The sequence below is a fragment of the Oryza brachyantha genome, chromosome 7, assembly GCF_000231095.2.
Source record: "Oryza brachyantha chromosome 7, ObraRS2, whole genome shotgun sequence".
NCBI lineage: Eukaryota > Viridiplantae > Streptophyta > Magnoliopsida > Poales > Poaceae > Oryza > Oryza brachyantha.
This window is the reverse complement of record NC_023169.2, coordinates 2,896,570-2,914,017: the sequence shown is the minus strand read 5'-3', so window position 1 is coordinate 2,914,017 and position 17,448 is coordinate 2,896,570. Positions and strand designations below refer to the sequence as shown.

General features: G+C 39.9%; 2 protein-coding genes across 3 annotated transcripts; one reads left to right on the top strand and one right to left on the bottom strand.

Annotated features, from left to right (window-relative positions):
• Positions 1-143: 143 nt before the first annotated feature.
• Positions 144-6,444, bottom strand: LOC102709294 (SEC12-like protein 1). 2 transcript variants are annotated; one of them, XM_015839859.2, is made up of 11 exons: positions 6,110-6,444; positions 5,909-6,009; positions 5,133-5,265; positions 4,747-4,838; positions 4,388-4,487; positions 4,227-4,299; positions 4,018-4,138; positions 3,465-3,584; positions 2,533-2,603; positions 2,275-2,449; positions 144-503 (listed from the first exon to the last, which is right to left on the bottom strand). In XM_015839859.2, coding segments are annotated over exons 1-11 (1,149 nt in total). In that variant the 5' UTR covers positions 6,272-6,444; the 3' UTR covers positions 144-502. The 2 variants fall into 2 exon arrangements, with proteins under 2 accessions (XP_015695345.1, XP_006658347.1); XM_006658284.3 differs by lacking the exon at positions 144-503 and having other exon boundaries at positions 1,889-2,449; positions 6,110-6,442.
• Positions 6,445-11,402: 4,958 nt separating this feature from the next.
• On the top strand, positions 11,403-15,077 carry LOC102709012 (protein SEEDLING PLASTID DEVELOPMENT 1). Its single transcript, XM_015839341.2, has 9 exons — positions 11,403-11,858; positions 12,098-12,312; positions 12,473-12,623; positions 12,744-12,935; positions 13,128-13,290; positions 13,416-13,714; positions 13,968-14,144; positions 14,233-14,394; positions 14,558-15,077. The coding sequence occupies exons 1-9, from the start codon at positions 11,403-11,405 to the stop codon at positions 14,855-14,857; spliced, it is 2,115 nt and encodes a 704-aa protein (XP_015694827.2). The 3' UTR covers positions 14,858-15,077.
• Positions 15,078-17,448: the final 2,371 nt, after the last annotated feature.

Below are 17,448 nucleotides of genomic sequence, written 5' to 3'. Positions count from 1 at the left end.
TTTACAAACAAAAATAGTTTATAAATAAACCTTTTATATGCATATTCTTAGCGAGCTAAAAGTCAATGCTAAAAAATAAACTTCGGTGAAAAACCTTCAAAATCAACTTCAAATTTAAGATTAAAAATTCAAATTTTGGCTTACAAGCATAAACATAAATAAAAGATGGAGTGCCAGTTTCCAGTTAACCTCTTCCATGAATTGTATTGACAGGTACACTGATTACAATAAGAAAAAAAACTGTAGGTGAATTTCCTGACTGCAAGTGATTCCATGGATATGCTACGTACAAGACCTGACATGAACAATTCGCCAGCCAAACCGGATCAGAAGTTCTCCAATGAACCGATCAGAGGGAAAATTACACGTACAAGCAACAGTACAAGTGTACAACAAGAGCAATACGAATCTCCTGGCAATTCAGGCATGGAAGAGACGCTGCAATCATTGAAACATTTCTGTAGAGTATAACCATGCACGATCTTCTCGAGAGCCATGGACATCTGGACAAGACAACAAAAGATATAACGCACTTTGGTCTTCAGTGGAAGATACAGACAATTACAAAGATAACAACCACTTGGCAAACGAAAATGTTTATGCCATTGTTCCAAAATAAGCTATTTTTCCGGCTGCATCCTCACCTTAACCAATCACGACCATTTTTTATTTATTCTTTTTACACATGTTATATTCTCAATTAATCATAATCTTAATACAATCATTTCCACATACTTCTTTAGCCCAGCCATATAAATAATTACATTTTAGAATGAATAGAGTACTATTCAAGAAGCAAGAATATGATGTATCATCAAATTATCTCAAGATCCGTGTCTAAAGAAGAAAGAAGAACTACTATTTGAACCTTCCACCACAATACATGGCCCTTAACTCTTCACCCAAACCTTCGAAAGAAGAGACAAAATTGAGTGGCAGTTCCATGATGGAAAGGACACAATGTGTCCAAACTCATGAAAAGCTTGTCCAGTCTAAAATTGATACTGATTTCATAATTACATTGCACATATAAATATTTTCTTTGGTTCTTTGTGAGAGGAGTGGACCAAGAATTGAGAAGGAAAAGAATTAACTTAGGATATGTTTAAAGGTAGGTTGGGAACTTCTCCACCCACATACACAAAACGGACCAACTCATTAGCACATAATTAATTAAGAATTAGCTAAAAACTTAAAATATATTATTTTTTAAAGCATTTCATATTTTTTTAAAAAAACACATCGTTTAACCATTCAAGAGCCGATTGAGTAGAAATTAGTAAAGTGTATTGCCGAACAGACCCTTAGAAGTGGAATATGTTGACCGTTGATCCCTTATTTATTCTACTTTCGTTTTATATTGTAAGACTCTTTAGCCTTGCCTATTCATCTATTAAGGAATGTATATAATTTATATATATGTCTAAATTTGTTAGCATCGATATAAATCTAGACAAGGCTATAAAGTCTTACATTATAAAACAGAAGGAGTAGTCATAAGAGAGATTCAGTTGCCTCTTGTGTGGAGATTCCTCATCACGGGTCCAATCAAATGATCACACATTCAGATTTGCAGTTGGGGCATGTCATAATATGTATTCTTTGTCCTCAATTATCCTCAATTATGAAATTATTATGGTTGTCCTCAACCTCAGTAAGGAAGAAGAGAAGGCGGAGGGGGAGGATAAGTGAGACCCACATCAGCATCCATGTTGATTTTAGACCTCTACTGGTATATTTAATAAATTATGTTTTATTTTTGATTGTGGGGGTTCAAAAACGCATGGTCAGTTTATAGACCTCTAGTTGCCTAATGATATGTTCTCTATAGTTGTACCATGCATGAGCTTAAGGATTGCAATACTGTTTACTCAAATCAAAATCAGAATTCAAGGAAAAACATCCTTCAATTAGCAATTGCTAGTGGTTTAATTAAAGCAGAGTTCATATACTTGTACTCACATTTCCAAACCACATATACAAAATACATTGACCAATTCAGTTATAGATTACCACAGAGAAGGGGGAAAATAGGCATGTGGACAAATCCCACTGCAAGGTTTTATAGACTGAAAAATGCCACTGAACGTCTCATTGGCAGTCGATGGCATTTTCATAACCACCATCAGACCACCAATTACTGTGGCATAGTGATTTCCCTAGATAAATACTGACGTGGTCAGATCAGTGAACAAGTTGAATGGTACAACATGAATCACGCTGGTAAAAAAAAAGTTCCTTTATGAAATAAACAACATTGAAAGATAATTTCACCAGGGGTTCTTATCCTCAGGAACTGGAGGAGACTCCTTCAGGACATTCCATGGCTTGGCTGGCTGATGCCGCCCCATCGGAAAGTTCCAGAAGGAATCAGAGCGCTCGTAGAACATATAGAACAGGATGGCTGATGCTAGGAAGAGAGATATGAGAATGAGCCAGACTTGCCATTCTGCAGAAGAAAAACAGAGAAAGATTTGGTTAGTATGGTAAATTATACCACAGTAGGGCCAAGCAGCGTTTGATGAGACATACCTTTCCAGTCAGCAGGAACATTCAGCTTTGTCAACTCTGCTCCCCACTGATGCGATGTGGAGATTACAGCTCTGTGGTATCAGCAGGCGCAAAGTTAGTAACATAAACAAAAAGGCACTATGAAGATTTGTGAGGGACAGTACATTTAGGTGGTGTTTGGGACAAGTAACTTATTTTTAGTCACTTGTCCCATCGAATATTTAGACACGTATTATAGATATTAAATGTAGACTATTAATAAAAATCATTCATAATCTTGAACTAATTCACGAGACGAATCTATTGAGCCTAATTAGTCCATGATAAGCCTATGTGATGCTATAGTAAACATGCTCTAATTATGAATTAATTAAGCTTAAAAAATTCGTCTCGCGGATTACCACTCATTTATGAATTAGTTTTTTTATTAGTATATGTTTAATACTTCAAATTAGTGCCCAAACATCCGATGTGATATGGGGCTAAAAAGTTTAGCCCCATCTAAACAACCCCTTAGTTTCAGGAGGCAAACATAACTTGCATGAATAAATGAAGTGCATGAGGGCCGTCCCTACCCAACCCAAACAGGAGGGACACGATACTATCTTGCATTATTTTCAGGAGAGTTGGGGTAGGATAAAGAAAAGTTTAGGAAAAGATGAACCTTCATATTCAAATCCTCAGGGGGTATGCATGTCAATTGTCAGTGCAGCTTGTAGGCATACATTGATACATAGGCATTTCCAATCTAAGTATCTATGAAGTTTAGATTTATAAGAATGGAACTCTGATAGCTGACACTATGGCACCTACATGCAGTGAACACTAAGCAATGGTACCAACCTAGTTATTTACCCTATGAAATCAATGGGACAACAGAAGTGTACAACAAACTAGCAGTTCATAAGAATCAGGATGCTGATAAACATGCCATCCTTACGGTGTTCAAGTACCTTTCAGTGGGACAAAATTCAATTGAGGAAACCGGGGAACCAAGATGCACCTTCTTGCTCCAGTGAGAAACCTCCATCTTCTTTACATCCACAGCACAAAAATCACCATCATGGCTTCCTCTGAAAGAAATACCGAATACACTCCCTTGTTGGTACAGCAATACATCACAAGCAATTGAAGTCTAGAATATGTTAAACAGTATAAGCACTGCATATTTGTTAGGGAAAAAGGCATTGCTCCAGCTGATACCATCACTATCGTAACTATTTTTTTCTCCATTTTTCAGAGCTATGCAACACACTCAACCAGAGTAATTCTCTATTCTTGTCTAAGTTGTTAATACATTAGATATCAAGGTGAACATGTAATCACAAATGCGATTGTGTAAATTTGTTAAGCTCTTCAAAAAAGGACAAGATAGTGAAATTACTATGAGAAAGCAGCGCATGTTACCCTTCAAATTGGCATTATAAATATTTCATAGAAAAATGCAATGGAGTTATATACTTGCAGTTCAGTATGACAAGATCACATGTATTTATATATACTTACAAAGCTAGATATTTCCCATCCATGCTAACTGAAAGCGTGGAGATAGGTTTTCCCAGAAGTCTTTTGTACCCAATTCGACTCCAATCACTTATGTTCCAAACAACAGTTACAACTTTGTTACCTGTTCCAAACTTCCAATGATGAGCATATATGTAGTAAAATCGTCTCATATGCATACATTTAGTTCTTGACGTCAATAGAAAGTATACCTTTTGCAACAGTGCAAAACAGGAAAGGTTTCATACCGTCCCGAGAGAAACGACAACATTCAATCTTCTCATCCTGCATAAAAAAAAGGAAGTGGGAATAGTTTGAGGCTTCAGCTATCTCAAGAAGGGGATATGGTGCTCATAAGATTATTGTATAATACCGAAGATCGAGTCAAATTGACCAGTGGTGCCCCTTCATCTATCTTCCATATTCTTGCAGAACCATCAGTCGATGTGGAAACTAAAAATTCCGAATCTAAGCTACAAGATGAAAAGTAGAAGTAATGCGAAAGTCAATGCTCGATAAAGCACAGGGTGAAAGCCAAAGACCACAATGCTTCGTTTGTAAGGTTGGGATCACCACTACTACTACGTTATCAATGCTCTCGGTTTGTCTCTTAAGATAATGCTTACATTATTGTTCCCATTTGCATCAATGTTTGTTCAACAAACGACGAAGTACTCTGGTACTATTTTGCAGATAACAAAGGAAAATTGTTATATTTGCACTTGATCTAACCTGATATCCATGTCTTGGAAGGACTTATGAGCTTTGGGTTCATCTAAAAGCACATTCATGCTTGGCCAATGAAATATTCTGAGGTGCCCATCCTATAGTGATAAAAAAAATTAAAAAAATTGTGAGAAACTAGGAGTGACTTTGTATAAGAAAGTTCGGCAAGAAGAGCAGCATTATCAAACAAAATGCATTGAAAGTAGCATCAGACCATAAAGAAGTGAACCATTAGATGGATATTGTGCATTTGTGCTTAAAATAACATGGTTGCTAATAATATACATATACTTCTTGAGAGTTTATAAATGCATAATGGAAACACATAATCACCAAATAGGAAAAAAAACTGATCAGTAGAAATCAAATATCAAGATAGTGCAATCTGATACCTCACCACCGATGGCAAATTTCGCACCATCTGTGCTAAAAGCAAGACATTTCTGAGGTCCAACAGAATCAAGAGATGGAACGTCCCTTGAAAGAAGTCGAACGGTGAACTCTTCAAAAATCAGCTTGAATAGCCTGCAGTTTAAAATTTAAACATGTGTTTAATTATAAAGTCCTAGTATTAGTGAAAGAGAACAGAAAAAGAGAGAAGAATTAAACAGTGAAGATAGAAGGATTTGATAACAACATAATCAAAACTAAAAAGTGCAAAACGGCATGGAATTATATACTGTGCATTAATTCTATCGGCGTAGGTGTAGTTCTAATGATCATTTCATCGATGTAGTCAAGCCTACAAAAGATCCACTAGAATACCCTTTTATTTTAAGATTTCCAAATCCAAGCCAAGCTTTTTTATAGAAAATCTGAAGCTAGACCTAATTGAACGGTTCCTGGAACAGTTAGTAATCAAACAAACACAGAAAACCATAACACTCCAAACATAATTAGCCACCTATATATAACACAAAACTCTGTGGTCTGAACAGACCAATTCAGACTACTTCATAAATTACGTAATCCAGCCAGTTACCAACCAAACCAGCTCAGGCATCACAATTAATGGATTACCGCCCTCAAATCAGCTGAATCGAACTAACAGTCCGAAATTTATGACACTACACGCATACATTAGCTCGAAATCTACCCATAAAACTCCGAACTAAAGCTATAACAATTCCGGAAAAACAGTCAAAGCGGAAATAGTGGAGGCACGGACCTGCAACCCTTGGCCGTGGCGCAGACGAGCTCATCGCCGCTGGGGTGTACGGCGATGCCGCGCGGCGCGTCGCCCGGCTCCTCCCCGAGCACCGCCCTCGCCTGCAGCAGCAGCACACACACAAAAAAAAGTTCATCCAGAGTCAACCAGCGAGCCAGTCTCGAATCAATCACCGAGCAGCGACCAGCTGAGCTCCCGTACCAGAGGCTCCGACGAGAGGGAGCAGTCCTGGGAGTCGAACCCGAGCACCTCCACGGCGGACTCCGCCGCCGCCGCCCGCCCGTACACCGCGAAGACGCGCGTCGCCTTGTCCTCCCGGCGCCGGATCCACGCCGCGCACGCCACCTTCCCGCCGCCCGCCATGGCCCTCGTCGCCGGCTGCTCGGGGCTTCGAATTTGGGAGGAGCGCGCGAGTGGGGGGAAGAGAGCGGCGGAGGGAGGGAGGCGGCGACCGGAGAGGAAAAAGGATCGATCACGCGTCGGGGTGGGCCCGCCTGGGCGGACGGATAGATGGGATATTCGCTTCGTTATCCGTTGACTGCTGCGATTGTCAACTATGGAGGAGGGTTTCTGTGCTTATCTTTTTGTTCTGCCAGCTGCGCCTTGTTCACTTGAATGCAACGATGATCCAACTGCTTGCCTCCATTATGTAGTGCTACGTGTCAATTATATATGTGTTTTGGTGTTTTATATTTGAACATTCATCTATTACGATAAATTTATGATATGGTTTTTCTTTTACATTGATGGGTTGAAAAAATGGTTTTTTAAAATTAATGGTATGTTTTGCAAGACGTTAAAATTTATTCGATTATTTCACCGTTGTATAGATTGTCCAACCATATTATTGGTTACTACTTTTTAGATTTGCTATTGAGATGTGTTTGGTTACGATGTAATATGGTTAAGCTAAAAAAATAGAGAAAACAAAGTACATGAAATCATACATCAATATATCAAACTCAACAAGCATCAAAGTATAAAATATTATAGCTATTTCACCTACTTATCACATAACGTTGAAGCACCAACCACATTTGTATAAGGACATGTACAACAATATCATCTTAATTAGCTAATAGCCAACCCATAGTAACATTGGTATACATAGAATAGAGAGAGAACAAAACCTGCATTTGATCTATCATCTAAGAATGAGCTTCAGCTCTAACTCCTGCATAGAAATTACTAGCTTATGAATGAATTGAGAAAGGCATCTTTGATTTTGAAAACCATGTACAACGATAACACAGTATATGCTTCCACTATAGACCTTTGCTTTGGCTTATCTGCACAAGTTTTAGTGTAAGCAATCGCCTCTCTCGTTGCCCTTGCCTTAACCAGCCGGCCGCGGCACCTAAATCCCATAAAAACAATCTAAGTTCTTTAAAACGAGTACTCCTATCTTTTTACGGGAATTAAGAATTTGAACTACATACTTTATATGAAATTTGTGTGACTTGAGATTATGTTCTTGGAGAGTTAGAGTTATACTCTATTTAATTTGTTGTGCTCATGAAATAGTTCAGTCTCTCATGTCTAGTACTTGACACTAATAGGATATTCATACCTATATTCATTAGATATTTGTTGACTTTTGTGTAGTCAATGCCAAAGAAATCTTATTTGTAGTATTAACTACTTGAGATGATCTGAATCAACTACTTGCTTTGCCTCCCAATAAATACAAGTTGTTTGGAACGCGGATGAGTTAGGATGGTGAAGCAGATGATTAAAAACATGGAAACACAGATGAGTTGTTTGGAACACATGAATTGTGTAAACACAAAAATCTTCAAAAACAACCCTAAAGTACAATTCACTTGGTTAATGTACCATCAATTTGGTTCTAGTTTGATGCTTCATTTAGAGTCATCGTCTTGCTTATTATAAGCAAAAAAACTTATTATTGATTAAAATAATTAATAATTAATTTTTTATATACATGTTCTTAGCAATCTAAAAGTAAAGATTGAAAAAATAAACAATGATAAAAACATCAAAATTAACTCTAAATTTATGTTTTAAAATTTAAATGTTTCGCTTATAAGTATAAGTATAAGTATAAGCGAAAGGATGGATTTAGCAAAGAATAATAAAAATATTTATTTATGGCGTGTGGCTTGTGTTTGTGATGAGATTATTTAGAGAAGTTGAGAAAAATGAGTTGTGCATCGGTCAAGTGTCGCTTTGGACTTATCGTGCCAAGTCTGACTGTGAAGCCCAAGAGCAGGCGTGCACGCGAGGCGTCGGCGTCCTAGCTAGGAGGGATATTTAACTTTTTGTCACTCTTAGAAATGGACGATAATAGATTTGTCACTCACTGTCTATAACATGTGGATCCTTATGTGTCTATGACATGGGGTCTAGTAACAAATCTGTTATAATCAAATATAAGTGGCAAAAAGTTAATTATTTTAGCTGGGAAAGCCGAAGAGCGGGGGTGAGGCCAACGGTAGCTAGGGTGACTAACATACGAGACCCATGACGTACCAAGACAGAATAGAGGTAGAGAGAGATTAAAAATTAGATGGGTTGAAAATAGCAACGGAGTCAATAAACCCTAAATATTAGGTCGGCTCAACTAAGAGCTCTTATAATTCCTGGGCCATAAATCCCCCCCCCCCCCCAAGTGCTTGGATCAGTTTGGGCCGGGCTGGAGCAATTAACACAAAAAAAACCCTGAAAAATCGAAGCACTAGTTTTGTTGGGCCCATTTGTTTTTCAGTCTGAAATTAAAGTTCTTGGGCTTATGGCACAACGAAACAAGCACGAGTGACGTGGCAACTTGTAACAAGAAATCTACATCTACTAGTAGGCTCAAATCTTTGTCAGGACGTGAGGTAGGTGACTGATTGTTACAAATTCAACGTACCTTGCTTAGCTTGCTAACTGATTGGTAATTTGGTGTATGTTCAGACAATGAGAATTTTCAAGTAGCGTCGCCCATTACTAATTATGCGATGAACAAGGAGAAAAAACAGTAGCCGCATGTCTGAATTATATTAATTCACATATGTATGTTGTGTGTATTCGAACCTTTGACAATTGATCATGTCGAAAGTGAAAGAACAGACGAGAGAGATCAAGAGGTATTTTAGACACGGCAAGCAACCTGCACGCATGCATGCACGAATCTTTCGCTACGAACCTAGCTGTATGCAATTTATCGTGGTTTTAAACGGTTTTCTAGTCGTGATAATCGTGGTTATCACGATGACTGTGGCAGAACCCTGGCATGGACTGTGGAGCCAAGTTCTGGAACTTTGTATAGGACATAATTTTTTTTACAAAAATATTATATGGTCTTGTTCAATTCTCCACAGCCCCTCCAAAACTATTTCTTCCGTTCCAATTAAGGACTCACCATGTGCTCTAGTAGAGGGAAACTGGATATGCATATCTATTAGCTAATTTAATTTCATGATACCCAACCTATATGTGTATATGTGAAATAACACCAAATTAGTTTCATTAAATAAAACATTAAGTATATTATGATGGTATATTTGTTTTATGTTGAATATGTTGTTGTGTTTTCTATATAACCTTGGTCACATTTAAATAATTTTAATTTAAAAAATTAAAACATCTTATAATATTTTGACTAAAACGTCAAACGAGAAGTATTAATTGATAGCTCGTTGCGAGGCATGTCTATTCTAGGCTAAAACCTGTTAATTTAGAATGCAATAAGACCAAAAATAGAAAATTAATGAAGGTGGCTTCACATCTCGTGCGACATTCAGATAAAATTTCCAATGTATTTCAAACTGATCATTAAACGAAAAATAAATTAAATTTGTTTGGAAAGAGTTTGACCAACGCTGGCGACTGAAAGCTCATCCAAGGAGATGCTCTATTGCCAATTGCTTCTGTAAGCAAAGACAGGTGTCACCATGGAATAGTAGTCCTTGAGAAATGGAAGCTCTGAAGCTCTGAGACGAAAGGGAGAGGTCAGAATTCAGCAAGAGAGACCAATCACCAAAAGCAACCCTTCTTCATCTCCTCCACAGAACTTGATGCCCTGGAGCCCCCCAAGCATCTACCCTCTTCTCCAACCTTGCTCTTGTGGACCTAGCCCATGGACCACATGCTATTTCTTTGTCTTGCATGGATGGATGACATCTTCTACACAATTTACACCTTAGAGTATAAGTTAGAGGGATGATATATGCAATCTTCCCAATAGCTGATATGAGCATTTGTCATGTTTTCTTCAATTACCATATGTGCACATGCACACACTCTCAACCGTCACGATCAATACATCCAACTATGGTGTACCCTACAAACTTATCTATTAAAAGATACTTGCCTATGTATAAACATCATAATTTGACTGATGGATATATTCATTCGACTCTTAAATATAATTAACAATGTGGTTAAAATTGACGACCATAAGTGATGAAAACTATAAACGTATAAGCACATCAAAAAATAGTAATTGAGACAAAGAACTAGGGGTTAGAGGTTGCTCTGTCTTACTACATAACCTGGAGAGAGAGGGGTTAAGGCGGCGGCAACAACAACAACTTATTCACTTGAGAGAAAAATAATTTTCATGGGTGGATCTATACATATCCTTACAAACTATTATTATTTTGTGGAACAAGATGTGTATATCATCTATTGTCTTCTTTTTCGTTCCCTATAGGCAGATCAATTTTAAAGAAGATAAGAGCATCAAGTTAGGAAAGAAACACACACAATAGCGTAGACAGTAGCAACGAATAATGTATAAGGCTCTACACAAGCAAAGAGAAGCCATGTTAAGATACAGAAGATGAAGCAATATTTAGTCGGGACTTTGCGAGAGAGTAGACTCACACGAACAACTTTGATACATAATTAAGGGTTATTTGTTTCCTCTTAAATAGGAATAATTTCCGTACTCAATGTTTTCTAACCACTAATTATTCCTATTTAAAATGTCATCTCTTCTCACACTATCTTAGCGATAAACCAGTAAGACGAGAATACGTCTCCTTCCGTTGTCTTAGCAACTTGACACAATGGCACGACTCACAAGCACGTCGGTATCACTAGTCCTTTTTCTTTTATTTTCTTTTAATCGAGGGCTCTCCATCAAACATTTGCATTTGCAGCAACTACTTTTACAGTATATAACAGTGTGACAGTGTCCATGGACCGAGTCCACCCAGCAGGTTAGGCTCGTTAACGGCCAAGAAGAGAGGAGTCCCCGGCGTCCCCGCCTCTGGAACGAACAACGCTCCCTCCTCCCCCTCCACTAGTCGCCGCTATCCCTCCGAATCTTCCTTCCCCCGATTCCCTCCTCTCCTCTCCACCACCTCCGCGCCCTCCACCTGTTCGACGAAATATCCCACCCACCCATCCCGCTCGCCGTCGCGCGCGCCGCGCTACTTATACTCCCGCCATTTTCACCCTACCTCCCTGGCTTCCCGCCATTAACATCGGTTAACTTAGCTCGATCGTGGTAGTGGTAGAAGTGGGAGTGGGAGCAGACGCGATGCTCAGGGCGCTCAACTCGCCGACGCCGCCGCTCCGGGTCCGCGCGGCGTGCCGCGTCGCCTCGCAGGGTGGTGGTGGCGCTCGCCCGGGGAGGCGAAGGGCGGGTGGCCCGCGCAGGGCGGTGCCGCAGCAGCCGCCCGTGCGACGGCCCTCCGGGGACCGCGTGTGCACGCCGTGGCGCGGTGGTGGCGTGGGTTCCGCGGCGAGCCCCGGTGCGGCGGCGGTGACGCCCGTCGTCGCGGCGCCAGGTGGGGTGAAGGGCGAGCTGGAGGCGTTCTTGGAGGTGGTGCCGGCGAGGATGAGGCGGGGTTTGGCGCGGCACCCGGAGGTGAGTGAGCTAGTGGAGGTCGTCATGGACCTCGGGCGCCGGCCGCTCGCGCGCTTCCCGTCGGGGGACTGGGTGATCTCCGAGCAGGCTGTCACCGCTGATGATCTCCGCCAGGCCGTCTCAAAGGTGTGGCAAGAACTAGTAACTCACAAAAAAAATGTCGTCTTTAAATGGACTTGACCTCTAGAAGTCTGGATCAATGATCATGATGTAGGATATCTCAGTCCCTCATAATTAGCCTCTTTAAGATGATAATACTTCACAATTAGCTACATAACTACTAGATCATATCAATCAATTGTGATTTCCTTCCCTTTTGTGAATATGTTGTGTTCGCTCATCTTGAAGAGTGGTGTTTCTTGCAGGTAGGTGACTTCTCTGAGGATAACCGATCCGGGATCAACCACTCGTTGCACAGGATCAGCGCCATCCGAAACCGCAAGGATCAGATAATTGGTCTCACTTGCCGTGTGGGTCGAGCTATATCTGGAAGTGCAGAGATGATCCGTGATCTGGTTGTGGGGGGCGGTTCAATATTGGTGATTGGACCTCCGGGGGTTGGGAAGACTACTCTGATCAGGTATTTCATTTGTTAATGCAACTAAAATTTTGTAGATCAGGAAGAAGTTATGTCATGTAATGTCATCAGCTAATTTGGCACTTTAATTGGGAAGCTAGAAAATAAGTTGACCAGTGTTGTGATTTGATGCTAATAGTTTGAAATGCTTTCAATAATACAGGGAAATAGCTAGAATTTTGGCTGATGAGGGTAAGAAACGTGTTATCATAGTGGACACATCGAATGAAATAGGAGGTGACGGGGATGTGCCTCATTCTGGCATCGGACGTTCTAGGAGAATGCAAGTTCCCAAAGTTAGCATGCAGCATAATGTAGGTTTTCACTATTGTTTATATGCTTCATTTTATCGAGGAATTATTTGAAATATTTTTGAAAGAAAGTTCGATTTATTAGTGAAGCATAATGATATATAGGAAACTATCTTTCTGTAGGTAATGATTGAAGCTGTTGAAAATCATATGCCGGAAGTTATTGTAATCGATGAGATCGGTACAGAACTAGAAGCAATGGCAGCCAGCACCATTGCTCAAAGGGGTGTTCAACTTGTTGGAACTGCACATGGGGTGACAATTGATAGCATAATTAAAAACCCTTGTTTGCAAGTGCTTGTTGGTGGGATTGAGGTACAGTTTTTCTCCAAATTTATCTATTCTCACTCAATAGTTGTATGTTGTTCAAGCATTTAACATCTTCGGCAACATCACATTAAAGCACTATGACTTGTTAACTTCGAAACTGCTTATGTGGTTTTATTGTCTGGAGGCTTGTGGATTACTTTATAATCTGAAAATAATAATCATAAATTTATTGTACAGAGTGTGACTCTTGGCGATGAAGAAGCAAAAAAGCGGAAAGTCCAGAAAACAATTCTTGAGAGAAAAGGACCCCCAACATTTTCATGTGCTGTGGAGATGATTTCAAAGACTGAATGCCGAGTACACCACAAGTTAGAAGCTACTGTTGATGCTATTCTTGCAGGTAACCATCGAACTCTTATACTCTTTAGATATTAAACACTCCTAAATCGACACCTCTTACATGAAGTAGAACATATAGAGACATGTTCATGGCCATCAATTCATTTTCATTTCACACTATTACAGGAAAACCTCCTAAATTTGAAGCACGTAAGATGGATTACAAGGCTACCGAGTCAGGAAGATCATTGGTGATACCTGAGAGAGAATATGAAGCAGAACCCTTGCCTTCATATCAGGAACATCTGGTTGCCAAGACAATGCCATCAGAGGATAAATTCGATGATGATTTCAGCACCCGGCGAACAAAAAGCAGGAGTGTACCATCAGATGATAATTTTGATGATGATTTTGGATATACAAGAAAAACAAAAGGCAAAACATCTGTGCCTGGAAAATCTCCTGTCCGTGTGTACACATACCAGGTAAGTTTGAGATAAAGAACATGAAGTTCTGGATTTTACCTTTCTATTATTTGTTATCATATTCATGTAAAGGCATATTTGTGGGTGGGAGTGCACCATTTGGCCTAGATTAGCCTGGTTGTAGGCTTTGGACCCCTGGCCCAATGCTCATGACAGACGTTATGCCGGAGTTACACTACAATTTGGTTCCTGGTTTAGCTGAAACAAAGGAAGAGATAATAAAACTCACATCATTTCTACTTTCTTCTTTCAGATTTCAGAAGCTGATATCTTGCAAGTAGCAACGGTGATGGGATTTGATGATGAACTAGATGTAACAGATGACATTGGAGCTGCCAATGTGATTCTTGCATCAAGTTCTGAAATGAAGCAAAACCACTGGATTCGCAATGTTGCCAAATACCACAAGCTTCCCATATTTGTTGTTAAGGTCATTACCTGATCTTTGTATTTTTTTTGATATAAAGTGCCAAATACTATTATGCTTAATATATTTCTGTTTTACATTGGCACAACAGACAAATACAATGGCTCAAATCGTAAAGGCTGTTAGAATGATTGTTGGGAGGGATAAACTTAGTGCACCAGCACGCAAGCAACCTAAGGTCGTGGGAGAGATCGTGATTGAAGATGATGCTCCAAAGAGGAAGCCATCTTTGGAGGAAATCGATGCTTTGGAGGTAATCATTTTACCTGTTTACCACCATACATTGTCTCAAGAAATAACTAGAACTATTTCAGGTGCCATCCAAAAAATTGGATGTCCTGTCGAATCGCTATATATTGTAGTATCTGGTTGTTCGAGAATAGCTGCCTAACAATCACTTTGCATTCTCCACGCAGGAGGCTCGCCTTGCAATCGAGTACATTGTAATCCCAGGAGGGGAGCCCGTCGAACTCCTCCCAAGATGTTCAGAAATAGTTGCTCGGCAGCTGGAGCTTGTTGAAAGCTACCAGCTGCTGGCTGAAACCTTTGGAACTGACTCCAACTCAAGGTTGCAGATTCTTCCAGTGAAAATAACCAAGAAGAGCTCAAGCAAAGGCAGTACAGGATCGACGCCCAAGCAGACCAGCTCTGACCTGATCGTCAGTGATAACGGAGGCGGCTCCAGTTTTTCTCGGCTGCCCTTTCTGCCGAAATGACCACTAGATTGACACTCTGATCTGATCACCGTTGCCTGCCAAAGTGTACATCATTCTTCTCTCCTCCTGTTGTTGTTTATGTTGTACATACATACCTGTGCAGTGTTGTAAATAGTGTTGAATGTTAAAGAATCGAAAGAGCAAAGCTAATTGTAATTGCCTTCCATTCTTTTACAGAAATAAAATATCACATTTCTGGTGTCTTTGCCAGATCAGCTCAGAGTTGTACACTTGTACCCTCCTTTCTCTGTTAGGATCAAACCTGACAACACACTGCTATGGTTCCTTGGGACAAAATTTTTGCAAGATATTGTTTACCTCCCCTAAACAATCCTTTGAAATTCTCGCCTTTGTGAAAATCTAACCTTTCGCTACTCTCACGGATGAGTGGTAATAGTTTTATCACTTTTTTTTCAGAGTGTTGGTAGAGAGAATAAACTCACGTATAAAGAGTGATAAAAAGTTAAAAACCATTGGAGGTTTGAGTGGTACTAGCGTGTCAGCCTACCAATGGATTGTAATCCATCCAAATCCGCTCCAATCCATTTCTTTACTAATTAGTCTACCAAACCAACCCGCACCAATTTTTTTCATTGGGATCCAATCCAAACCAATCCAACTTTGATTTTAGCCCAACCCGCACCAATCCATTTGTTTAAAATAGATTCAACCCACTCTTGCAAAATGGATGCATCATTTGATATGTATAAACTCGGACCTAAAATTTTAAACTCACGTTCACACTATAAAAGTTTATCAAATTTGACTGAAATTTAGTGGGATGATCTGTTATGTATAAAAGCAACTTTGTGCAAATTTTGGTCGATTTCTACATGCGGACTCCACGTATGTCTATTATCTTATCCATTAGCTATCCAATTAAAGGATCCATTTACCCTTCACGGGTTAAATCTATTTAGAACCTAAAATAACCTAACCAAATCCAGTCCATAACAATCCATTTGTCTCTATAACCCAATCCAATCCGGACCATTTGAAGTTACAATCCATTTGCATCCAACCAAACACAATCCAAATTAAAACCAACCCATTTAACTCATTTCCATCCAACCCATTAGCAACCTAGGCGTGTCTCGAAAGCAAAAAAATTCCCATTTTTTCATTGACTTTCTCCTTGGAAATGTGTAATGTCGGGTGAAAAACACGGTTGTGGCCAAAAGTATCGGCATTTTCCCCTAAAACGAATATTGGTGTACCAAAAATATTCTTTATCTATATCTATAAGAAGAGAAAAAAGAAAAATATACGTACTCATCAACCGTATAAAAAGTGGACAGTTTTTCAGTAAGGTCGTAGGAGTCATAAGGAACATGGCCTAAATGTTTATGCGCATATATACTCCCCTCCATTCTAAACGATATTTAGCTATTACTGTAAATGATTTGAAATTTTGGTACCCATCAGTAAATCTAAAATGAATGGTGGCTGGGGATAACGTAGAAAAAAATTTGAATAATAAATGATCGATAGAACAACTACTATTGCAACCATTAAAAAATTAAATCCTATAAATTCTTATATTATAAAATAGAATGAGCAAGTACTAAGACCATTCTTATAAAAGGAAAAAGAAAGAAAAAACCTCAAAGTACACAGAGGCATCGTACCACTCCTGTGGGCGGAACCAGAATTCCTTCGCAAAAGCCCAAAAAGAATTCATCCTGTCTCGTAAAAGGGCAAAAAAGGAACACATTTACATGAAGTCCTCCCGTTTAACGTCGAGTCCGTCTATGATCTCTTAAGTCTAAAATCAGAAATATATATCCTTAAACTCGTACAAACGGCTCAAAGATCTCATGAAATATCAACTTAGTTTTGTCCGATTTCCCTGACGTGTTGGACGGTAGGCACCACATATCAGCACACAACACCCTAACAAGAGAAATAACTCCGTATAAACACCCTAATAAGAGAAATAACTTCGTGTATTAACACCTCAACGGCACACTGACATATGGCCGGGGAAAAATAAAGTTGATATTGCTATGGAACCTTTTTTAGACGGTTTATATGAGGTTAGAGATATACAATTATAGATTTAGGGTTAAGCACCTTGTATAGATTCGACGTTAAAGTTGAGAGATGCGGTGAACTTATTCTGAAGAAAGAATAAGTTCACTGGAGGTCCCTCAACTTAACGTCGAGTCTGTTTAACGACCCTTAGACCCAAAACCAGAAATATGTACCCATAAACTAGCATAAACCGTTCACAAAACGTCCCTAGACAGTATTAGCTGAACTTTTATCCGGTTTTGCTAACCTAGCATTATGGTGGGTCCCACGTGTCATAGTTTTTTTTCCTTTTTTCTATCAGGCTATCTTCTCTCTCTTCTTCCTCTCCTCTCTCTCTCAGGCTGTGGCGCGCGCTGGAGGGCGGAGCATTGCCGGCACCTGCACGGGCATACGGCGGCAGAAGGCGGTCGGCGCGGGCCTAGCGATAGCTGGGACGCGGGAGGGTGGAGCATGGTCGGCGGCCTACAAGTACTTGCAGCGGCGGCGGCGTGCGACGGCCGAGGTAGATCGGGCGATAGCTACGGTGCGGGTGGGCGGTGGTGGTGGTTGGAGCCGAC